A 24,555-nucleotide genomic window follows, 5' to 3' on the forward strand; every position below is an offset into this window, starting at 1 on the left:
TTTTCAGGAAAAAATAAAACTCTTTGAAGTCAGTTAAATGTTTGTTTATGCTCATATTAACTGCTGCCACAGTGCATGATTTCATTATTCCCTTTAAATTCTGAGATTTTTCATAAGCTCAAATGGCAGATGAGGTCCCACATAATGTCAATTTTCTCATACAATATGGGCATGTTATTACCTACTCCTTTGCAAAATTTGTGACTAAAGAAAGACCTTTCAGAATAATTCCTTAGCTCTACTGAATATGAAGGACAAAAAATGGTAGTTGCCAATAATGTATTTTTTTAAAACCTCTGTAAGCATTTTGCGTGGTTTTAATAACAATACAGCGTTTGCTTTTAAACCTTGCAGAGCTAAGAACTCTAAAGAAATGTAAGGTTTTAGAAAAAACTTTTTGTACCCTTAATTATTGCACCACAAGTTAACAAAAATCTGAGAATTAGGTCCTCACATTTAGCATACTATTAAATGACATTTTAAAATTAAATGGAGTATTTCAAAAGTTCTAGCCAAAAGAGATATCATGAGAAAAGAGAGAGGCTTAATGCTATTGTAAGAAATGTTGGCTAATTGTATTAAGAAGTTTAGTTATAGAAATTTGGTCTTTTTCAAAGCACTATTGAAAAAGTTTAACATGGAACTTGGAAGAACTGTAGACAACAAAAAATGCTTATTCTAAAAATTAGTTAACAATACACTCCAGCATACTTTGTCCAACATGTTTAATTCCTTGTTGCTCAGTGGATTTATTCTTTCTCTAATTACAGCAGATGGATCAGGTACAGTTTTAGAATTAACTTCCCTATGGTTTTAAGTTGCTTCATTTACAGTAAAGATGATGAACCACCAGATTCATACTCCAAGAAGAGAAGAGGTCTTTAATGATGGCCAGCACCAGAGGACTCTGAAACAAAGACATGATTTAGACTGTTCAAACAGTAGAGCAAATCAATTCAAGAACGTAGTTCAGAACCTAGAACAGGCAACTGTATCTACATCTGAGCACAAGAATTGGCAGATTCAGCTGCCCTGTCAACTAAAACAAAACCCTCAAACTACATACATAAGCTTGGCCAATACTAAAAATCCTCTTTCCCAAGTTTTAAAGCACTATTATAGGCAAACATCCATTCTTCCTCAGTTTTGGTATGGTTCTTTCTAAATTAAACTTTATTTATGCTATTATCCTTAAGTCTACTTGGCAGTATTTTCACTAATTACACATTTTAAAAATGTAAATAATGTTTGCATATACAAATTCAACTGGGAGCAAATGGGCTATCCATCATGGTGCAGAAAGCTAACTGAGATACAGCAGCTCATAAAAATTAAATTCCAATGTGATGTCAGAAGAAACTGTCCATAAATATCTAAACACTACTTTATAGAAGATACAAAAATACAAATTCAAATACTAGTTTAAACTTCTTAGTTTCTTGACAGCTACAATAGCAGCTACTCTTGAGATCATGCTGATTTAAGTAATTCCATTAAATGGTTGTTACTATTATTTAGAAGAATTCCTCCCCCCGCCACCGCCCCCAATCAAGGCATACAACTTCCATTCTACTCCTAAAACCTATGCAAAGGACAATTTAAGACAGAGGTAACATCTGTGCAGATTCACAGATGTTTCTAGGTTATAAAACCATCAATACAACCAAAACTACATATTTTGAAGTAGTCTTTAAACATTTTCTAAATCTGTAACTTAAATCCCAAACTTACGTAAAATATGCTGAGCTAATTTTTACTGCACTCATTTAAAAATTACAACAGGGTATTAGATATTTAATACTTACTATCTGCCACTGCTTTTTTGCCTGGAAAAAAAGAAAATCAAGCTGAACAATGACAGTTTAAAAAAATATTTCCTATTTACTTTTTGCAGATAAACTTCAACTAGATTATGCTACTTATGATTTGCTAATTTAGCTTGAATAAGATTTAAAAAGTGTACAACATGTACTTTCCGTGGTACATGTCAGTAAACATATTAATTTTTTAAAAGTTGTTTGTTTTTAACTAACCAAGACTCCACGCATTTAGAAATTGTAGCCATCAAGACTCCTACTGTAATTCAAAAGAAACGTATACAGAATGGTACTATTTTACATAATATACGGATATATACACACAACATATGAATGTAAACGGAAGTGATAAGAATACAGTTTGCTTCAAAATCTTCCTTTGTAAGTAAAATAGCTTATTTTACATTCCCATTGTAATTGTTCTCCTAAAATACTGATTCACAGTGATCAGACAAAAATAGATGGAAAAAATTCTTCATAAGGAAGACAGTCATAAGAGGCTGTGCAATCTTCACCCTTGGAAATACTCATTTGAATTATGAATAACGCCATGAGCAACCTGATCTAACTTTGATCTAACTACTTTAAGCAGTGGTTTGGACCAGGTGAGCTCAAGAGGTCCCTTCCAATCCAAGTTATTCTACACCATACTCTTCTGTAAATATATGTATTGTTTGCAAAACTGTTCCCCAAACTGCGGGAAGGGCTACAGCTATTAAAAGCTATTTTCACTTCAAAATAATGCTTAGCATACAGTTGCCCCATATCAAGGTTTTGGCCCTCAAAACCCTACGCCACCACATCTATTATCTAAATCACAAATGAAAATAAAAGTAGCATGACACAAACACAAACTTGAAAGAGTCTGTCAATTTTGAATTCTCCTTGAAATTAAAGAAGTTAAAGCAAAAGTTAAACTATTTTTTTTTTCTCTCTGGCTGTTCAACAACTCATATTTACTTAAGCTTCTAAGTGTAGTGTGACAGTTTTGGACACGCTACAAGTTATTTGGACAAAGCTAGAGAAATGTTGAGGTAACATCACTCAGCTGTTCCTGCAGTGAGGGGTTCCTTTCCCTGTCAAGTTTGTCTACAGTTTATAACATTTCATTGTTCATGACAGCTAGTAAAGGGTTTGACTTGGCATTTTTTCAGCATAGCCTAAATTGAAGAACAGGACCGTTAAGACACCATAATCTGTTGTACCCTTCCACTTTGAGGGACCTGGCTCACTCGAATTTATTATTTTTACATTAGATGCTTTGTTTCTTCCTCTGAGAAAGTGATCCAGTGATCCACCAAGTAACATACATTTTAATGTTCAGTGATGTACCTCACATTTTGAGATGCATCAGCCAAAAATAAACGAAGCGCTTTAACTTTCACAAGTTCACATCGGAAAACCTTTTAAAAACTGTATTTTTTTGCAGATCTTGAGCAAAAACTCAAAAACATAAGGATTCTAAAAAAATTTCTAATCAAAGTATTCTAGTTCAGAACAGTCTTACATTCCTCTTCAGGACAAATCTACAGGAGAAGCCTCTGGCTATATGTTGCAAGTTAGATGTGTGTTTTTAAAACCAATTCCTACGTTACCTAATCTTCATAACGTAGGCACAGTTACACTGGCATTTGAGTATTTTTGTTACTGTAATCTTCTACGCTGAGCATATTAAAACTTCTAAATTTTTAGGGCAAAGACCTGGCCTTAAGTAAGAGCGTTAATTTCTTATTTGCTGGATATTTTCAATGACTGATTTCTAACTGTTAAGCATATTCTCATCTATAAACCTTATCTATAAAGTAACAGCTAATTTAGACTATAATGTGTAACTTACCACCATATGAAATTTTGTAATAGACGTAAGCTGTTAACGCTACACCAACCCATATTTCTTGATACACGGTAGTGAAGTAGAATTTCATGGCTCTCCATGACTTCGGAAGCATGGTCTGCACCATCTGAAAATTATAAGAAGTTTTGCCATGGTGAGTTTTGCAACTGTATTCTTACCTGCTATATTTTTAATATATATACACATACATATATTTATGTATATACATACTCCTGATATATATCAGCAGCAGTTTACAGGTTAAAAAAAATCCCCCAACATGCAAAAGTACTTATTCCAAAGCAAAGCAATGAAAATTCAGAGTTGAGGTTACAATTTATGGGCTAAGACAATAAAAAATAATAAATTACAGCTGATGAAAAGGTTCAAAGATGACTCAATAGAGCATTTACAGAGTAGCAATAGCTAGGCTCCTCTCTTCCTATCAGGGACAGCTTTTTTTTTTTCATGTTTCCAGATTCTCTCAGGAGGAAAGCCTCATTGCAGACAAGCTAGAGAGGCTCCTTCCTTGCACTACCAGGTTAGTTTCCCTCCCTCCCCCACAGCTAAGATGTCTCTCCCAACATGGTAATTTCTACTCAAAATAGCAAAATAAATAATGATAAGCTACAGAATTCATGATTTATCATGAATATTTTACTTTAAAAATATGCCCCAAGAGCAAGAAACCTATCCATGTTTTTTTCCTTTCTATGCAGCTTTGTTAGACAAACAGAAATCTGTATGATGTTTTAAAATAAAGCTTACCCTAACTCCCATACAACATGTTCGTACACGTTTGCACCACATTGCACTGAAATACTACATGTTCTACTGTCTTACATACAGCACTTCACCCCAATAAAGTCACTATTTACACTTATTACAACCCAATAAAGTCAGATATATACACATACAGACAGTATATGGTAAACCATAGTCCCAGGAAAGAAAAGCAGATTTAAACTTCTATAAGGTAATGCTTGCTTACTTATTTGCCATTACGAGATGTAAAGCATCCTTTGGCAGGCATCAAAGAGAAAAGGATGCAAGGGTGGTAGCCAATGTCAAAACAACTGGAAAAATCTAGGTGCTTCTTAAAGAATGAAAGCCTCTTCATGGTAATTAATGTATAGACAAACCCACATTTACATTTACTTGTTTATGGACAGACATTTCAATCAAATTTATTATTCTGGATAGATTTCCTTAAACAGTGTTGTGCTTTCACCAATACTATTAAGAACACTGCACCTCCCCCAAAGTTTCCAATATTTATAGTTTCAGATGAATAGTGCCATAATAGCAGTAATTCTGCTATAGCAGAATATCAAAACATACTAACAAACAAGGAGACTGAACAGAAAGGAAGAAAAGGATTTTCCCACCACTACAAAACACAGAGAATAAGCAATGCTATTTCCAATTAACACCCTGCTAAAACCCGGCAGAGACCTTGAAGAAGGCCTCGGTGGACGCGACATTGTTCAGGCCTTTTTTCTAAAATCTATCCGGAACAACGTTGAATTTTTCTCACTGACCTCCCCGCCATGACCCCACCGCAGCCCGGGGAACCTGCCGCCCGCCCGGGGCCTGACCCACACAGCTCCTTCCGCGGGGGGGGGGTTGGTGTAACGGCAGAGCTCGAGCGCCGCGCCTGCCCGCCCCCGCCCTCTTTCCCAGGCTGAACCACAACTGCCTCCCCGAGACACCCCTGAGCGATGCTCGCCAACAACCGTCAGCACTCGCCTGGGCCGAAACCCACCATTGGAGCCGGGAGCGCGCGCGCTGCCACCGAAGGTCACCGTGCGCGGACGGCCTCCGCTACCGCCGCGGGGGATGCTGGGAAAGGACGCGTCAACGAGCGAAGGTATCGGACTAAGACAGGCGCCGCCGCCGCGCAGCGCCCCCTACGGCTGCGGAGGACCTCCGCGCCCCGCCTGCGACCGGCCCGCCCGAGCTCCGCGCCACCGCTCCTCGTGCCCTGGCGTGCGCGGGGGAAGCAGCCTGGCGCGACACAGAAGTCCCGGCCCTCAGAGAGTTCATGTGGCTGTAGAAATCCACACTCAGCCCCAGGGTCCGTCTCCCACAGTGTTTTGCCCATTCTGCACCTCACCCCTGCTTCCTGAGAAGGGAGCACAGCGAGCGTCCTGGGCAAGGAACAATGCCGGGAAGGGCCTGTCGCGAGTCTTTCATGTGCTGTGTCGCTCAGAGAACAGCTTGTCCTGGAGGACCGGGAGGCACCCGCTGGGTCAGATTCAGGCGGGCTGAGGCGTCTACGCGCCTGGGGGCCACTTCCTCCAGGCGACGAGTAGCACAGGGCGACTGGGATTGCACAGCAGCTCTCGGCCATTTTTCCGTGGGTGTGAGGGGGAAACTGACTGCGCCGCGCCTCTCGTGGCTGAGAAGGGAGTGAGGGAGGGAGCCTTATCCTGGGAAGAGCACCGGCGGGACAGGTGGCGGTTTGCCGAGCTCGCCGCTCGGCAGCCTTGCCGGCAACGAGGGCGGCTGCTGCCCTTCGCCGGCAGCGGCGGCGCGAGGCGCCTGGTCGTTGGCTCACGTGCCAGGGGCGGGGCCGGGCCGAGGGCGGGAAGAGACGGGGTGCAGGCATGCGCGCGCGGGGCGGGAGCCGCGCGGCGAGGCGCGGGCGGTGAACCGCGTGCTGCCGCCGCCGTCATGCTGCGGAAGCTCACCGGGGAGCAGATCAGCGAGTGGTTCACCATCGGCAAAGCCGTGACCGCCGTCGAGTTCTTGGGCGAGGAGGCGCGGGCCGGTGCCAGGCGCAGTCCTCCCTGCTGCCCCGCGGGCTCCCTCGCCGCGCGGGAGCCGTTAACGGCTGCGGGGTGAGTGCGGGGCGCTGGGCCTCCGTCCTTGGCGGTGGGGCGATGCTCCTCACGCCCGGGTTGAAGGGCCATCAGTGAGGGCACCGGTGGCTTTCCTTCTCTCGTGTGTGTGCCGGTGATCCCGGGTGTGCCGGCCATCTCCCCAGGGTCTGGGCTGCCCCCTCTGCCTCCCCTGCTCTGCGTGGGCTCGGGGGGCTGCGGCTGTTGGATTCCAGCCTAACACCCGCAGTAATGTTTGTGGCTGTAGTCCAGGTGTGGGTAGGTGTGTGTTTGTGGGTTTTAAACTTCAGTTATTTTCTGATTTGCTACTTGCTTCTGTTGTCTCGGTCATCACTAGACGTGGTCTGTGTAGGATGTGCTTTCTCTGAAGTGCTTTAGCGCTGTTGCGCAGTTGCAGCAAGTGCTGTTGAAAAACTGTGGAACAGTTAGAAAAGAGCTGGTTTATTCTGATTCAGGCGTGTAGCTTAGGAATTTTGGCAGTGATAAATAAAATGAGATTCAGGAGTAAACTTATTAGGTCATTAGAGAATAATATTCTCACCGAGTGTGTGTTTATGCATTTAACTATTAAATCAATGAGCAATACTGTTGATTTGGGCTGATCTTTGTTTTCCCCTCATAGTCCTTTAACAGTGTTACTGGCTTTTATCATGTTGTTTTCAGTGCCTGATCCTTGAATATCGACTAATTATTTTACAGTACATATTTTTTGATCAGTAGTGTTTCATACGTTATTTGTAACGAAGCACTTTTCTCTTGAGTAGATTCATTCTTTGTTTATACCAAAGTTTGTAAGCAAATATTCTTAATAATAAGTAGGTGTTACCTACCCTATAACTCTGTTGGTAAGCTTAGTTTGTTATGCTACAAATTTGTGAAAAATTGACTTATCTCTTACCTGTTCTTCTTTCCTCTAATGTTCCTCTCCAGCCAGCAATTTTCCAGCAGTTGAGATAATGATGTCACCTACAGCAGATGTTCATGGTTATTTCAAGCTGAATCTTTATTTGCTTCCCTATAGGAATTTTTGTTTTCTCTGAGCACCAGTTAACAGCCTTTTTTCCTGAATCGACTACTATGTGTTTTCTAACTAAACTCTGTATGTTCATTCCTCTTGTGACCTGTCTGAAGCATTTCAGTTACCACGGTAAAGCTAGTTCAAGGTATATTAGCATGTCGCTCCTTGGCTGTCCTTTATTCTCAGATGTCAGAGTTTACAGCCAAGGAGGAGAACTGTATGTAAATTTGCATAGCAGCCAGGTACATTTGGTTTTCACTACTGTCTGGTTATTGGGGGGGGGAACAACTTTCCCTAGGATGCTGCCTAAACTGGAAGGTGTTGTGCCAGTGCATAGTAATCTTAATATTTAGATCAGGTTTGGTTAGTGTATCTGTGGTGGCGATAGGAAAGTGTTTTGTATGCACTTTCATATACTAAAGTCTTTTTCAAAATTAGCTGGAGGTACAGTCTAGAGTGAGTGTCTTTCTTTTCCTGTATGATGTATAGCAGTATGGGTTGCTGTGTTTCAGGAACTCTCTTAAAGGGTGTACATGGGCTTCTGAGAAAGAATGAACCTTTTGCCTAACATCTTAACAGCAGATATTCTGACAGTTCAGCAGAGACTGTTCAGGCTATCGGTTTCTGTCTTTGCTTCCAGGAAAGGACAAAACTGGCACGTCAAAATACCTATCCCCTCTCATCCTTTAGTGTAAAAGTGCTGCCATTAGCAAGCTCTGAATCTCTGACTGAGAGCTACTGGGTTTTATGCAAGTAGTTAAAATGTTCCAGAAGTGACCAGACAGATTTTATAGTTTCTTAAGGTTATTTACTGTGAATGTAATTCCTAAACCCAGTATGTACGAGATGTCTGGGACTTCTCAGTCTTTATTTAGGTGCCAATAACATTTCTGTAGTACTTGCAAAGGGTTTGGCAAGATTCTTGAACCTAACTAGGCACTAAGCCACTGAAATTTACTAAGTAACACAGAACAAATTAGCAAGATTCATCAAGCCTTGTGTGCCTAGGCAGAGACAAATCTTTATCTTTGGTTAGACAGATACCTCTTTCCACTCAAAAGCCTTAGCAGATAACCTAATTTTGGGGTTTGACAGTTGTGTTAACAGAGAGAAGTTATTTTTACAGTTGGTTTTCCCATCTGAGAAAGAGAGAGAGGGGTGATGCATCCTAAACAGCCATTTATGTAAGTGTGGACAGAATTTGCTCATCATTAGACATGTATAAAATCTTTGAGCATAGATGATAGGTGCATATGTGTGCTGCTGCAAAACGAAAAGAACCTCTATGAGAAGATGTGTTTGCTTAGCTGTGTTTTGTTTCCATATATGCTTCTGTTTTACAGTTCTGGGAATGTGCTTACATTTTGAGAGTTTTTGCAAAACTTGAAGAACCTTGAGAAGGTTTAGATTAAAGTAGGAAATGCTTAGATTTTATTCACTGGCTTCTTAAGAAAGAGTTTGAAGAGCTGAAAACAAAAGAGTTACTCCTTTTGTTGAGGCTGCTTGTAGCATAATAGTCTATTTTAATATCTTGGTTTGTTTCTTGGGAAAACCAAAACCAAAATTATTTCAATTTTTTCAAATGCTTATTTATATTTATTTCAAGCTGGATATATGATTATTGATGGAGACTGTCTTCCTACTTCTTTTGTCTAAATTTATATGGAAGAATATATAGGATTAATTCCAAATTGGTAATAACAGGTGTGTTACTGCACACAAGTGTGTGTAATAACTAATATTTTTACAAAAATGTTACTGAGACTGTCTAATGGGATCTAAAAGCCTCATGTCTCCCTTACGGGATGTAGAATGTGTTCTCTTCCTTTACCAATGATGCCTCATTTTCCAAGGCTTTTAAGATTATCTTGTTATCTGAACTACCTCTAGAATAGCAATATTAGTAATTGAGCTTGTTAGGGAAAGATAATAGTTCTCAGAAGTTGTGGTTGGAATTTTGATCCTTAAATAGCTCGTTGATTAACTTTTTAATTCCTCTGATTATGTTTAACTGAATAAAAGGAATTTAGACCCTTAAATCCTTCCTTGTTACCAAAACAACTGTGGTTCACATTAAAACACTTAAAGGCTTAAATGTAGAAAAGGTCGTTATTCTGTTTTTGATTTCTTGCATTTCATAGGTGTAGCTTTCACCATGTTAGCCCTCTTTTATAGCCAGCTTATTTGGCTAAAAATATTGCGTGCTTTTTGTTCTGCCCAACACCTGTGCAGGTGGGAGACATTGCTGTCCTTTGAAGTTATTACCACTCGCCTTTCTGTCACTGGAGTGGTTTGTGTCAGCTGCCTGCCTGTGTCACAAATATCAGCTGGGTTAGTGTAAGGAACAATATAGTTTCAGATCACTTCATGCAAATCATGCAGGCCATGAATAAAAAGTGCTTAAAGAAACAGTTGAGTTCAGACGGTAATCTTCAACAGGGAAATGGCGACTGACCTTACAGCCATGTTACTGCTATCTGAGATAGTTGAAATCTGAAGTGTAAGCTAAATTCCAGAAAATAGCTCATCTTAGCTGGCGGACTGAGGTAGAGATTCTCTTTGTAGCATGTTGCAGTAAACCTAGCAGATTTAAAAAAAATATGTTTAGATTTTTTAGTTTGTCGTCTTGCTCTTACACCTTTGCTTTTTCTATGCTTTTCTCTGCTTTTTAACTAGAGAGAGAGTACATAGTACTTTCATCAGATGAAAGTGCTCATATTCTGTAAAGTTTACCTCTCATTTCTGTTTTTGAAAAAATGGACAAAGTGAAGTCTTAGCAGATGGCATTTTCTCAGCCTTTGGATAATTTTTTTTTCCCTGTAGCCTCTTCAGTTCCCAATTAGGTTTCTCCCTTTCCTTTCCCCCCAGTGTGGACACTAGAACTGGATGCAGTAACCTAGTATCAGTTTCATCAATAAAACATGTCTGTAAAAGTAGGTAAGCCTTTTTGTGTGTTTCTTTAGCATTGCATTGGGATTTACATTGAATTGGCTATGATACCTAGATAATTTTTTTAACTATTATTCAGTGAATGCCTTTTAGCACATGTTGTAGTTGATGGTCCTTGTTTCTGGACTTAGAAGACTATGTTTGCTTATATTAAGTGAAATTGAAGTGAAATTTATGAAGAATGGGTAAGTTGTATTTGTGGTCATCTTGCATCATGCATTTGTGGGGTTGGTTGTGGTTTTTGTTTGGTGTGTTTTTTGGGGGTTTTTTGTTTTTTTTTTTTTCCTTTCCCCTACCTGTTTTTGATGATCATAAAGGCAAGTGGACCTTGCATGTTTACTGGCCGACCATTTTCCATAAATTAAATTTTGGAAGTTAAATTTTTAGGGATTTTTTCACCTATTTTCCAATAGAAAGCTGTGGAGGTACTGTTTTAAGAAACTAATTTATGTGAATTACCATTGCAGGAATCTTGCACATTTGACCAAATAAAAATTATTTTCTGAAACGAGCATTGTGGATGTTAATTCTCAATGTAATATTAAGTCTGCTAATGCCTTGTATATGCTCAGTGCCTGTTACCTTCTTTCCTGTGGAAAAGGTACTTGAAGTTTAACTCTTTGGGGAGCTTTATCAGTGAGGAAAAACCTTTCTTTTAAACCATCCTGCCCTCATGCAGGGATCCATGTCTTGATTGTTTAGAGCTGCATGAAAGGTATCCGATACTCTTTATTCTGCATCAGTTGGGCAGAGTAAGTTGAGATCAACACTTTTGTTATTTATTTACAAACCGACAGCTGCACAAAAGGGGGGCAAAGAGTTTATACCAGCTCTGAGTGCAGATATGAGTTTGCACATGCTTGTGAAGGTTTGTGTGTTTAGTTTATGGAAAGTGGAGGGACCAGTTACTTTTGGTATTGAGCTGCAATTTTTTATTACTCTAAACCTGTAGGAACTGATTTACTCTAGTCCTCTAGTGCTTTGTTAAATAGGTGTATGCAAGAGTTCTGATTTTTTCACCTTCTGTGTATATTATGTTCCACTCTCCTGCATGAAGTAGTCTCTAGATGATAAGCTTTCCAAAATTTTTTTAAATAGTATTTTTATCTTTTATGAAAATATTGTGCAATTTATTTCACAAAATTTATGTTGCATTATTGGTAAATTCTTTCTTGGGTGGGGGATACAACTGTGGAGCATCAGGAAATATCTTTCAGTTGTATGTTACCAGCTTGAGGAAACCTGAATGTCATCTTCAGTATGTTTGAAGAAAATAGCAGAGGAAGCAGTGTTTCTCTGTGTTTGCAAAATAGTGCATTTTGTGAATTGGGCCATGTGAGTCTTGCCCATTTTTTATGATGTGGCAGACAGATTAAAAGGCAATCTGGAGATGAAGAGGTTAAGTAAAAGACATGTAAAAATTTGTTACATACAGTGATGGGAGCCCAATTGGAAATGTAGCAAACTGAGCTCTGGCATATGTTTTCATTGATTTTCTGCTCTAATTGTCTGCTGTGACCCTAACTGCTACGTATCCAATCAGTCTTGTAAAACTTTATTATGAACCCAGAGTGATAGGTGATGGCAACTGAAAAACATGAAATTTTGTTATACTTAAATTTGAAATGGTCACCTCTTGCTTTGGAATTGATCTGTTGACTCTTTTGCTATTCTGGAAAGTACTGTCTGATTTGATCAAAACGTTTAAGTTTAATGCAGGGTCTGGGTTTCAGGATAACTTCCAATAAGTCAAATGAAGAAGTACAACTGAAATAAAATAATTCATTGATTTCTTAAAGAATAGAGAGCTAGTTGTTAAAGGTCGTTAAATATCCAATGTTTCATTTAGTTGTCTACCTTCACAGTATTTCAGCACATGCAGAGTACAGTTTGGAAAAAATATAGAAAGAGTACATGAAGCCTGTTACAACTTCTGATGTTGTTTTCATTTTAGAACTTATTCTTGAAGTTAAGAAATAACTGTTCAGCCCCAAAAAGTATTTATCAGTTTATTTGGTATAATTTATATTATATTAAACCATTTATCTTACACAATATAAAGTTCCCATAGAGCCTAAAAGCTATGTGACAAATACAGAAGGTTTTGCCTAACTCTTTGTGGATTGATCCTATTTCAAAACATGTAAAGCAGTCTTGTCTTGTTTAAATACATCTAGCTATATATGGCTAAAAAATAAAATGCTTCAGAGTTTTTTTTCAGAAACATCTACATTTTTGGTTAAAAGGCATCTTCAAACACAACATCTTTAAGGAACTATAAAGATCAAGAGGTGAGTTCGTATTTAAAGTTTGTATACTGCATACTAGCTATAATCAAGGATTTTAATTTCTGAACTTGGAAAAAAGGGGAGCATGTCATATTTCTTATTCCTATGTTTGTGGATGGCAGTCACAAGAAAGGAAAGCAAACGGCTACATAGCTTTTTGAAAGAAACACAAACCAACTTAACTTGATGGGTAGTAATAGGGTAGATTCCAGATTCTATGAGAGAAGGTGGGAAACGTGCTTCGTGTGTTTTTGTCAACATAACTTGAAACCGTGGGGATTTCTTCTTTGTCTGATTTGTTAGAACTGTCTCCATGCAGACTGAAATGTTCAGAGCAGTTTGTATTCCATGCATCTGCCAGTTGGTCTTGTTGGTTTTCTCTCTCAATGGTAGTAAGAAAATCTTTTAAAACTTGCTTGAATATGTAGACTATTTCCCAAGGTAAAACATCATTTTCTGCCAAAACTTCACGAAATCTAGAAACAAACAAAAATTGAAATCTAATCATCATTACTGAAAACTCTTCTGTTTCCTCTCTGGTCTTTTAGGGGAGGGGAGGGAGGAGGAAATGACTGCATTCTGGTGTCATTTATTGCTTGCTGCCACATTTCCCCACACACCTCCCCAAAAAGATTGTAAGAGGAAAAGAGCTCTAACAATGCACTGGATGTGGTCCAGCTATTATGAGGACTGAATTTGTTATTGTTAATTATTGTTATTGGGTATGCTTTTGGTGGGTTTTTTGTGGGTTGTTTGGGAGGGGTGGATTGTTTGGGTTTTTAGGGGGGGTGGGGGTGGGTTTTTGGGGGGTGTTTTTTGTTTCTTTTGGTTTTTTTGTGGGGTATTGTTGTTTTGGGGGGTTTTTTGGCCCATCTGGGTAATTTGATTTAAACTGACTTGCCCTTAGGTATATTCTGGACTTTAAAAGGCACATAAGCTTGTTCTGTCGTTTCTATGTATCCCTAGAAAATGTATTTAAAATACAGGCATAGGAGAATTTTTCTTTGTAAAATGTGTGGGGGAATGTTTGTTTTTAAAAAACGGGATTTTTTTAATGCTGATTTGCTAGTTTTAGAAGCTTTCAGGTATTTTGGACAGTGAGGCTGGGTTTCTGTGTAACAGTGCATTGCATTAGTTCTTTAATTTGATTTTTGGTTATTAGGTTACTATTTAATAAATACTGTGGATAAATAACAGAGGAAAACCTGAAAGTATTGAGAGGTCACATGTTTAAGCATGTGAGACTTCCCTTGTTTTGGATTAGACCAGGAAAATCCTGATTAAAAACTTCCTTCAAGTACAACGTATTAAGGTAAAGATGTAATTTCTAAAACATCTGTAAAAATGTGTTCCAGTTGCTGGTCATCGTTACTTTGGAAGAAAGATCAGAGCCAAATATAAGCTTGTATTAGGTAGAAGAAACATCTTACTTATGATAGAGCACTCAAAGTTAGAGAAATACAAAACAATTACCTGCTGAGAACAGTTCCCGTTTGGCAAGGCTGGATTTGCGAACACAGAACTTCGAGCTGCCGTTGCTCAGTAGCTGGAATTGTTGCTTGAGGGTTTTGGTAGTTCTTCAGCCAGTTGTAATCCATGCCAGTCTTCTGGACTTTTTGTTCATTTTCAATCTCTTGGACTAATCTTTCACGCTCTTTCAGGTGCCATTTCAATTCCCTCAGTAGGGTTTTTGTAACTACTTCTGATCCAGGATATCTTGTGGGTTTGTAGGAATCGTTTTTTGACCATTTCATCCAGCCAAAAAGTGGCATTTTTAAGCTGTGAGGGGAGAGGAAAAAAAACCACCTTTGCTCATTTCTGTCTGACTGATAGTATTTATAGGTGTAGATTTCCTTCTTAGCAGCTGAATGTTTAAAGGAAACTTTATTAATGATTCTAAAATATTTTACACTACAATATAAGTAGTAATAATAGTAATCACCAAGCCATAATTAAATCTGACAAGTCTTACATTTTGTAATATTTTCCATCTCTTTTCTGAGTTAGTATAACTATGTGAAGTTTACAGCGTTTAAAAGTGCATATCTATCATGTTGGAAATATTTCATTTTTCATCTTGGTAGTATATATGGTTTAAAAAACTAACCAAACAGAAAAAACCAACACAAATCCAAAACCAAACAAACAAGACACCCTCCCCCCCCCCCCCCCCCAACAACAACAACAAAAAACCCCCCAACAAAACACAGACCCTCAAACCTCCAACATTGGAATTAACCTGTACATTTAAAAAGTGATTACATAAAGTTAAGTGCTAGAACTCTGAGTGATCTGTTTTTAAAACTTAGGTATAAATTTTTATTTTAATTAAATTATTGTTTACATAACCTGGAAACAGGAATCTGGTGGAATAGGCTTTTAAATTGCAGTTCATTACAAATCATGCAGACACAAGCATACTAATTGGAATAAAATAACATAAATTACCTTTGCAGTTGGCTGTGAACAGTGTTGTTTCAGGTGAGTTTGCTTGAAGGTCTCTTATTCTAGCATATCCTGTTTCCAGGCTGTTACTACTGCTGGAAGAAAACAAGGTTTTTTCTTTTTTTCTTTTCTCCATTTACTCAAACTGTGCTTAGAAAAATGACTTTCTGTACTGAATATGACAGTTTAAGTTTTTCTGCTTTTAAGGTTCTTTTTCATCCTCTGTACCAGAGAGAAGCAGTAATCCATTTAACCTAACATGGTCTCTCAAATACTTTCTACAAAGTCCATTAAGATCTCCTACCTTTGAATCGAGTTCTGCCGATGGCAGCAATTTAAAAAAAGATGGTAACAATTTCAAATGCTTGTTGCTAAATCCATCCAAAGGTATTGTTGGTAGTGAGATGAATAATGATAGTCTGAAGCAACTACAGACGTGCTTCTGGCTAAAGTTAAGGCTGTCGTATGATGTGATGCTTGGCTGTGCATAGCTGTAGGTCACAGTTTAGAGCTGTATTTTCATGCCTGTAGAGTGCTAAAAATAACTATGTTGCTTTTATCATCAAACTAAACTTTCAGGCCATTGAGATGCTGGAAGACTTTTCTCCCATTAGAGGGGAATCAGGCTGTTCTTCTGTCATTTTTAAACAGCTAAGAATAGTCTTTCTCTAGTAAAGATCATCTAAAGCCTTTGTTAAGTGAGTGTTGACAGAAAAGAGCTATTTGACAGTAGCTCAGGATTTTGTTGCTATATTAAATACTTCTTCCAGATGAATTTCATCAATCTCATGTTACTACACTTTTTCATTACTATGCATAACTGTTAGCATTTTTAATTAACATTTCAAGTGTGTTTGAAGCCAGTCTGTAACACCTACGGTGTGCCATGAAAGACGCATTAATCTAATTAAAGGAATAGAATGATAAAGAGATGCAAATTGAGGTCAAACTGATCTAAAAAACCTAGAATTGTAACTCTTACCATAGACTTTGCTTCTCTCTCAACTGGCTGTCAGTTGCCTGCTCCAAGATTCATTTTCAGGAATGGCATTGTGCACACTAAAGGTCGCTGAAGCAGCCATTTTCTGTTCCAGTTATCTGGTCTCTTCCTATTAATCTAAACAGTAGGCATGGTATACGAAATGCCTTCTCTTCTGCTCTTTCTTGTTCTAATGACTGCCTTTGCTCCTGTAAGTATTTTTTGTTCCTACTTTTTTTGCCTCCACTGGTGTGTTGAGCTGTTGGGAGAACAAGGGTTCTGTAAATTTGTTCTAGATGTCATACAACATAAAGGATGACGTGTATGGCTTTTATTAAAGCTGATATTACTTATACATTGGAAAAATTCAAGTGTCAGTATTAATCCTCTTCAACTGGAAGGTTTTCACATTGCATTGTGTGTGGTGCTATTAAAAAAGGAAGGGAACTAGGTTTATGATGACAGAACTGTCCTGACAGATTTTCAGATGAAATTAAAATACTCCTTGCCACCTCCTTTACAGCACAGTTAACATGTCACCACTTTTTTTCCACTGTATCAAATCAGAAAGTAAATTGCTGTACAGTATGAAACCATTGTAGTGTCTTTGCAAATTAAGGAGATGCATAATGGAAGGTGTGCAAATTAATTAAATGAGAAACCTACAACAGATTTTTTAATTTTGGTTTGTGGTTTGTGGTTTTTGGTTTTTTTTTGTTTTTTTTTACCTAATCTTTGATTGTATCATCAAATTTTGTGAGGCAGGATACTGAGAATAGTATTTATCTTTCCATTGGTAGGAGAACGTTAATACTGAAAATTTGTGTTGCTTCTACTTTTGTATTCATTTTAGATCTGTATTCAGGAAGAGATGACTGCTCATGTGAGGCTCGCATTGGGAACTGGAACTTCAAAGTAAAGCAGTATTTTATGCAGTTGCTAGCCAGTGGTTAATCCTGGAAACTCTGTGGAGACTTGCAATTCCATCCAACTATCCCTAAATGTACTTATGTTTCTGCAGCGCTGTGTTGGGATGGAAGTTTCAGCTTGACTTTGGCTGATAGTGTGTCTGTTCCCTGAAGGCATTACTGAGTTTGTCTTTATTAATAACTACAGTTATTGTTATGGTTTAATCGGGGGGGGAGGGGGGAGGCTATATTTTGATTCCTCTCATTAATTTTTAGGCAGTTCCTAAAATTACAATAATAGAATTACAAATGGTGTGAAGTCTTTACTACTTACCTTTAGGTTTCTTGCCTTTTTTTTTTAATGTTCTTTGACTCTTATTATTGGGGGAAAAACATTTTGGTCTCCTTAACATTCATCTAGCAATCTTGCACTTTCCTTCAGTCTGTAAATTTAGATAACTCAGAGATACTGTGTTTTTTAGAAGTGATTTATGGTCTTAAGCTTCTGAATCTCTCTTGTCTTTGGCAGTTCATCTCATTACTCACTTCCGCCAATTTTCTAGAAGTTTAAGTCCTAGCATTTTTGCTTTCTTACTGTAGCATACAAAACCAATATTTTTATAGCTTTAATTTCCCTTTTCTGAATTTTTATTTGCTGGTATTGGTGACTAAAACACATTATAATAAGCACTCGAGTGAGACCATAACATTAGTTATATAAAGATGAGTAATTTTTGTCTTTTTTAGTACGCTATAAATTACTCTGCCACTGCAGCAGAGCAGTTGTTTGCTGATTGATTTTTTTTTCCTGTAAATTAATCCTAATTGTCTGTGTGTATAATATAAAATGTAAATTGAAGATTTTTTGAACTTTTTAAAAATTTCCCTTCAACCTCCTTATTTGACTTTGTTTTCCTAATTTTTGAGGCAAGGAATGTAGTGAGTTCCTAAAGCATCTGTTGTTTCTATAACTTAATAATTTTCTTTGAACTGCAGTGAATGATATCTCTGCTTATGTAGGTAAATCAGAAGGGGTGTCTTTTCATGTAAGCGTTTCTTATGCTTTCTCTTAAGATAACCATTCCTTTTTCTGTAGCATATTTTAGGCTTGTTTTCTGATGCTGTTCTCAAATTGAATTGAGGGAGCAGCAAGAGTTGCTGGAGCCAAAGTGCAGATTTCCTTTCATAAATCAATTCAGACAGTTTTAGTGGTCTTTCCTTTCTTGCTATGGCAGGTCCAGGTTCATCAGCAAAGAGCCTTATTCCAAAACAATAGCCTTTCTAGAGCACATGCTAATTGAAAATTGATTGGGTAAATAAGGAAATAACGGTGGCAGCCAGTGGACAAAATGGGATCTTTTTCCTTGCATGTAAGACACACAGGTTATTTCATTCTATTTTAAAAAGGCTGTGTACAGAACAGATTTTTTTAAACCGTATTTAGCTTATTTTTATCCTGCAGACTTCTTGGTACCAAAAAATAGTGTATTTCAAAGTGTCAATGTCTTCCTCTTTCTCCTGTACTCATTAGTCTCCACCCAACCTCAAGTAAATGGGAAGTTCCCATCAAACAGTTCTTACTTTTTGAACTAATTGTAAGTTCTGCCAGTTTACAAAGATGTTTCTCACTTAGGCAGTTGGCTAGGAGACTGCGTAACCTGGTTTGTGGAGGTGTTAGAGGAAGGGAACAGAAAAGAGGAACATCTCATTTTTCCTCTTTCTTAAGAGAGTACAAAATACTTTTTCTAGTAATTCCATAAGCAATAAATAAATTATTTCATTGCACTGTGTGTATGGTTTCCACTGCAGATTACTTAGCTATGTAAGTTGAATACTCATGTACTTCTCGGAAGCCTTTTTCTGAAAAAGCAGTAGAAATGGAGGCCTGTGGAGAAGTGCTGATTGCATGGCCATGCAGCTAGATGTTTTGACTTGTCTCTTGTGCCTTCAGACCATGTGAAGAAGAAATGCTTCACTTTAAGACTGGTTGAGTAGAGCTAGGCAATCTAAAATAGAGGTTTGCATGGCAGAGCTCATGTGTCGGGAGGTTGTTAAACATCAGTACAGGTTTAACATGTACTTTAACATGTAGTTTAACGTGATTGTTAAACATCAGTACAGGTGAACAAAAGCGACCACACATGAAACGATGGAACAATCTAAATGCATCTCTGTGATAGTGACTCTGTTTTGTTGTGGTGAGGTTTTCTTATGGGTTATGGTGGATATATTTGGTTTCCCCATGGCTTTTAGCTGTGCTGGTTTTGTGACATTTGGCTTACAAATACAGAAGTGAGGAATCATTGAAGTAGCTTAACTTACATTCCCATAGTTATGTGAGTACACAAAGTAAGCATAATTCACATGAAATTACTCTAGATTAACATGGAAGGGTGTGGGGGGGTTTCCCTACTGGCTTCAGTAAACGTAGACACAGCCTCTGATTTAGAAGGTATCTTCATAATGACTGACTCTATGGATCACCAGTCAGAGTAACGAGCATGCCCTGGTCCATGTGGCAGAACAGTTCTTACTGGGGCCATGTGCTCTGTTTATTCTATTACTTTCTTTCACCCTTAAAATAAATTAAATATGAGGCACCGTTCCATTTACTATTTGATTCATTCTGGTTAGTAGCAGGCGTATTTAGGGAGTCTCTTACTAGTGCTTACTTGGCTGAGGGGAAGGGAGCATCAATCTGGTGTGGTGTTAGTACATGTAATCTTTAAAGAATTCCTCCTAAGGCAGTGCTGCATCCATGGTGGCAGTTACGTTCTGAGTGTGTTTTGTACTGAAGAGATGCATCTAAACCCGGCACTTGCTGTGAGAACCCTCAAGTTTCAAAGTGATTTTGTTCAGCCATGTGTGTGGCTTGGTGTGAAGGTGTGGAAGTCCAGTTCATGGCTCTGATCTTTAACCTGAAAATGACTGATACTCAAAATGTCTCATCTGTTCTAGGAATTACTCTTTTGCCTCTTTCTGTTTGACAATACAATTGTGAGGGGGAACTTGATGATTAAGATATTCTGGAATCAAATAACTGGTGTGAGGCTGCAAAGGTTTAGCATTTACTTAAATAGAAGTATTGCTTGCTTTTAAAGTTCTTTAGGGTTAAAACTCTGAGTCTCTCCTTGTCAATACTCTTACAGCTTTGTATGTTACCAGCTAGGAGCCCTCAACTCTGTGTTGAAGACATAGCACAACTACAGAGTAAGAATATTTATGTACACTTGTGATGTAAGTACAACAGACAACATATGGATTTAAGTAGCTGAAACTTACCACAGGGAAACAAAATGAGTCAATGTGGGATGCATGTTCCGAAGGTGCTGAATATACCTGGATTTTAGCTTTGTTGATACAATGGCAAAGCATAACTCCAAAGGAGTACTTGAAGAATAACAGTGAGGTGGTTTTGTGGATGTTTACAGGAAACTTCCTCTAGTATAAGCAGTAGCATTAGAGAAAAGTGGATTCTTATTTGGAAATAATCATAACTAAACTTAATACCAGCTACTTTAGAAGATGGGACTGTTTACAGCCAGGTAATATTTCTTAGCTGAAAAGAGGTGACGGAAGATGTTTGTTTTATACTGTCTGATGCCTTCTGAAATCTCTTGAAAGCTTTTTTTAAAAAACTAAGTAAAATAATCTCTTTAGCACAGGAAACTTAGGTATTTGCATGATGTGTGGTGAAATAAGTTTTATGTTCTGATTATGACCTTTCAACGCTACTGTAATAAATAATTTGCTATAGTGCAGAAGGCATATTCTTGAAACAGACTTACTATTCTTGCAAAATCTGAAATTCTCACAAAGAATAAAGGTTTTCTAGGAATCAGCTGTTTTTCCAGTGTAGTGTTTTCTTGTGAACAAGTATTGCTCTGTAACGATATTCTGGGAGAAAAAAGCTACAAATCCAAGTCAGCTCTGAGTACAGCAAGAAGACTTTAGTCTTAACATCACATATGCAAAGGAACTTCCTAAACTGACCACCAGGTCCTGTAATAACAAAGCAGCCTAGTTAAACCTGGAGCTACTACTATACTTATTTGTAAGAACTACAAATTCTGTACTTATTTGAGCTGATTGAGTGTGCTGTTGGACAACACACTTTGTTTTGACAGAAAGTTGTTGGTGCTACCCAGCAGTTAGGTCAAGTGAGAAATGGTGCGAACAGGTGGAGGAGAAGCTTCTTACTCTTTACTTTGGAAGGTTTTATGGCATCTGTACCATCTGAGATGCTAGTGACTCTTGCAATTGAAAGAGGCAAGAAGTGTATCTCTCTTCATGAATGAGACTCATGACGCACCAAGAAATTATCATAATTCTTATTTGACCAAAAGTGTTGATAGCAGGTCATAACAATTGCTAGCTAGCTAACATTTCAACACATTGGTACAGTGGTATATGTTCCATATTTCTTTGTTAGCTTCTGTAGGTAATACAGTCACATATTATGGTTTGCTGCCTTGGATTTTGTGTGAAGGGCTGATACTTTATTGTTGTGGGTTAAGCCCAGTAGGCACCAAAGCACCACACAGCCCCTCACTTACTCCCTGCTTACCCTCACTGGGATGGGGGAAGAGGAATGGAAGAGTAACAGCAAGAAAACTTAGGATCAAGATAAAAACTGTGTTTAATAAGTGAGGAAGTGGAAGAAGAGAGAAAGAAAATGAGTGATGCAACGGCAGTCACGCACTGCTTCCCACTGGTAGACCAATGCCCAGCCAGTTCCCAAGCAATAGATGGCAAACCTAACTGAAGTCCCACTCCTTTCCCTTTTTATTGCTGAGCATGATGTTATTTGGCATGGAATATCTCTCTGGTTAGTTTGGGCTATCTGCCTGGTTGCATCCCCTCCCAACCTCTTGTGCACCCCCCAGTCTATTTGCTGGGAGGGCAGTGTGAGAAACAGAGAAGGCCTTGACACTGTGCAAACATGCTCAGCAATAACTAAAACATTTTTGTGTTAGGAATATTGTTTTGGTCACAAATCTAAAACACAGCATCACAGCTGCTATGAAGAAAACAAACTATCCCAGCCAGGCCCAGAACAGTTACACAGAAAGTTTACCAATGCTACCAGTCATCTGAGAAAAGCAAGATTTCGTTTTTGTAGCTATCCGTAGCTAGCAGGTCAGATCATTTGCTTCCATTTATAAAGCGGCCCCAGTCTTTGGATTTAATGATCAACTTTGCAGTGCATTTTTCTTTTGATTTGACAGAACAACTTGCTGTAGCTGTTTCAGACTGCAGACAGATGGTGAGTCTACCTCCTCTGATCGCTTCAGACAGCGTTTGACTACTGCTTTCGCTGTTTAACAACTATGAACAAAACTTACTATGAGCCTACATGAGAGGCCTCTTGGTAAGACTCCTTGTTTGGTCCTTTGCTGTGACAGCTAACAACAGTAATAATTCTCTTTTAACAGTGTTAACTGACAGAAAGTTGTGTAAGCTATCATTGTACTTCTGTTGCTGTGATGAATAAAATCAGGACATTTGAAGCTGATCTCTTCCAGTTGGACTGTCTGTAGCATTAATGTCTCTGGTGCTGGTGACACTTCACTAATAGGCAGGGGAGTTACAGGTATCAGGTTGACATTGAGGGGATCTTGCATTTGATACTAGTCTTCATGGACTTTTTTTAATTCAGCATAGTCTCTTACTTGCATTGTATTTTATTCAGAGATTTATTTAAGCTGGATTTTACCAAGTTGAAAACCAAATGCTTTTAATTTTCTTGCTATGGGGATTGTTTGTTTGTTTGCTATTTGGCTAAGTTCCTTGCCTTTGTGGTTAGAGGGAAGGGATGAATTTTGAAGTTTTAAGGAGTGTAGATGTTTTGTGAATGTTGCTAAAGGATCAGAAACAATGCTTGATAGAGGAACTGTCCTTTTGGTTTAAGTTAATAAATATAAACACCCATTGAACTTCTAATTCATAACGTAATTATAACAACATTAACTTACAAAATTAACTTGTTTCATGTGTGGTAGAGAGGTAGTTGCTGTGTGGCTTGTCACCATCTGCCACAGGTAATAGCTGCCTTCTTCCAAATATCCCTATTTGAGCTATGGCTGCAGAAAGAGGAGTTCATCAATGGCTCATCTCTGAGAAGAGTCCAGTTCTTTGAAGCCCAGCAGTTCATCCCAGTCTCCCCCACAGGCATAAAATCCCAGAGCAGTAGACAGTAAATTTGAGGATTTGGGCTGTTTCATCCTGGCATTTGTGGTTGTTGTTTTTCTTGGATTTTAAATGTGGGTAAGGTGGAAGATGGAAGGTCTTACAGAGCTATTAGTTTGACATAGAAGAAATATTTCTGAGATGTTGGGTTTACATAGCCTATCCAAATCCAGACATTTGCATTTTGAGTTTTTCAGGATTTTGGAAAGTAGTTTTAGTGCACTCCCTCTCTCTCTTCCTCTCCCCAGCTAGTTAAGGTTTTAAAACAGGAGCTCTGACTAACTGCTGTGAGGAAGAGTGCAAGCCTTTAAGATGCCTATAAATGAAGACTTTATCACTATATCTAGCTAATTACCTTTTTAGAACAGCTCTCTTGAGTGGAAAAAAGCATGCACCTCATTGATTCTTAGATTCTTAAAATAATCTGTAAACCACTTTGTAAAATGTGTATTTTAGTATTTAATAGTTTTCTCTTATTCTGAATTCTATTAATAATCTTCTATTTCTTGCGACTGAAACATTATGGTTTTTGAATGACAGCACATTATTTCTTTAAAGTTAGTGTATTTCTTCAGGTAAGACCAGTCTTCTAAAAGTATGGAACGCCAACTGCCAGTTAAAAGGAAAGTAATTTTTAGTATGTCCTTCAGTAAACCCAGTGGAAGGTTATTTACTGTCATGGCAAATGTTCAGTTATGTAAAGTGTCACATTATTTTAGTTTCAGAAAAGAGGCTTTGAAACAGTCTACTGTATATATCATACTAAAATTGTACAGCAAAATATTGCTCTCTATGCTATAAGGCTGTTTTTTCAAGTGATTCCCCCCCAAAGATCTCTAAGTAGGTGGACAGCTTGCGTGTGTGGCAGAAGCCATGACTTGCGGCAGTCCTTCTCTTGTGATCTGTGAAATGAGTGACACTAGTTTTATGTTCAACTCCCAGTCCCATGTGAACAGGGGTTTTTGTGTCAAATGAGGCAGAACATAAATAAGCAAAAAGTACACCTATAAGAATTTTTAAATACATAGCCCTAGAACACTTCAGTTTTCAAGTTGTTTGTCTCCAAGATGGAAATGTTCTTGAAGTTATATGGCCTTGAATAGGAGCTTCTACCCAAAAATTAAATAGTTAATAGAAAATTATCTGAAATTGGATAAGCAAGCATGTTAATCCTTGGAATTTCATTACATACTTGAATATTTTCTTTATACAATTAGATTTCTGCATACGCAGTGTTATTTTTTCAGGGAATAAGACTGTAGGTATCTGTTCATTTAATAAGGTT

At 38.2% G+C, this 24,555-nt stretch overlaps 3 protein-coding genes across 5 annotated transcripts in view; 1 reads left to right on the forward strand and 2 right to left on the reverse strand.

Annotated features, from left to right (window-relative positions):
- Nucleotides 1-708: 708 nt before the first annotated feature.
- On the reverse strand, nt 709-5,522 carry ATP5MJ (ATP synthase membrane subunit j). Of its 2 annotated transcripts, none has more exons than XM_072863589.1 (4): nt 5,417-5,522; nt 3,655-3,778; nt 1,806-1,826; nt 709-907 (listed from the first exon to the last, which is right to left on the reverse strand). In XM_072863589.1, the coding sequence occupies exons 1-4, from the start codon at nt 5,417-5,419 to the stop codon at nt 882-884; spliced, it is 174 nt and encodes a 57-aa protein (XP_072719690.1). In that variant the 5' UTR covers nt 5,420-5,522; the 3' UTR covers nt 709-881. The 2 variants fall into 2 exon arrangements, with proteins under 2 accessions (XP_072719690.1, XP_072719691.1); XM_072863590.1 differs by having other exon boundaries at nt 5,401-5,518.
- Nucleotides 5,523-6,327: 805 nt separating this feature from the next.
- Nucleotides 6,328-24,555, forward strand: part of TDRD9 (tudor domain containing 9) — an 86,778-nt gene continuing 68,550 nt past the window's right edge. For both annotated transcript variants that reach the window (XM_072864776.1, XM_072864777.1), the window contains exon 1: nt 6,328-6,494. In XM_072864776.1, the coding sequence (XP_072720877.1) occupies nt 6,328-6,494 (167 nt within the window). The remainder of the gene's footprint in view (nt 6,495-24,555) is intronic.
- Nucleotides 12,928-14,521, reverse strand: RD3L (RD3 like). The gene is made up of 2 exons (XM_072864778.1): nt 14,223-14,521; nt 12,928-13,225 (listed from the first exon to the last, which is right to left on the reverse strand). The coding sequence occupies exons 1-2, from the start codon at nt 14,519-14,521 to the stop codon at nt 12,928-12,930; spliced, it is 597 nt and encodes a 198-aa protein (XP_072720879.1).

Source organism: Ciconia boyciana, chromosome 6 (assembly GCF_034638445.1).
Source record: "Ciconia boyciana chromosome 6, ASM3463844v1, whole genome shotgun sequence".
In the NCBI taxonomy this organism is placed as follows: Eukaryota; Metazoa; Chordata; class Aves; order Ciconiiformes; family Ciconiidae; genus Ciconia; species Ciconia boyciana.

Coding starts and splice junctions, on each gene's coding strand:
- ATP5MJ (XM_072863589.1), bottom strand. Junction 1,827..3,654: donor TTACAAAATTTCATATGGTG/GTAAGTTACACA, acceptor CTTTTTTTCCAG/GCAAAAAAGCAGTGGCAGAT. Junction 908..1,805: donor CAAAAAAGCAGTGGCAGATA/GTAAGTATTAAA, acceptor TCTTTGTTTCAG/AGTCCTCTGGTGCTGGCCAT.
- RD3L (XM_072864778.1), bottom strand. CDS start 14,521: ATGCCACTTTTTGGCTGGATGAAATGGTCAAAAAACGATTCCTACAAA. Junction 13,226..14,222: donor ACGGGAACTGTTCTCAGCAG/GTAATTGTTTTG, acceptor GTTTGTTTCTAG/ATTTCGTGAAGTTTTGGCAG.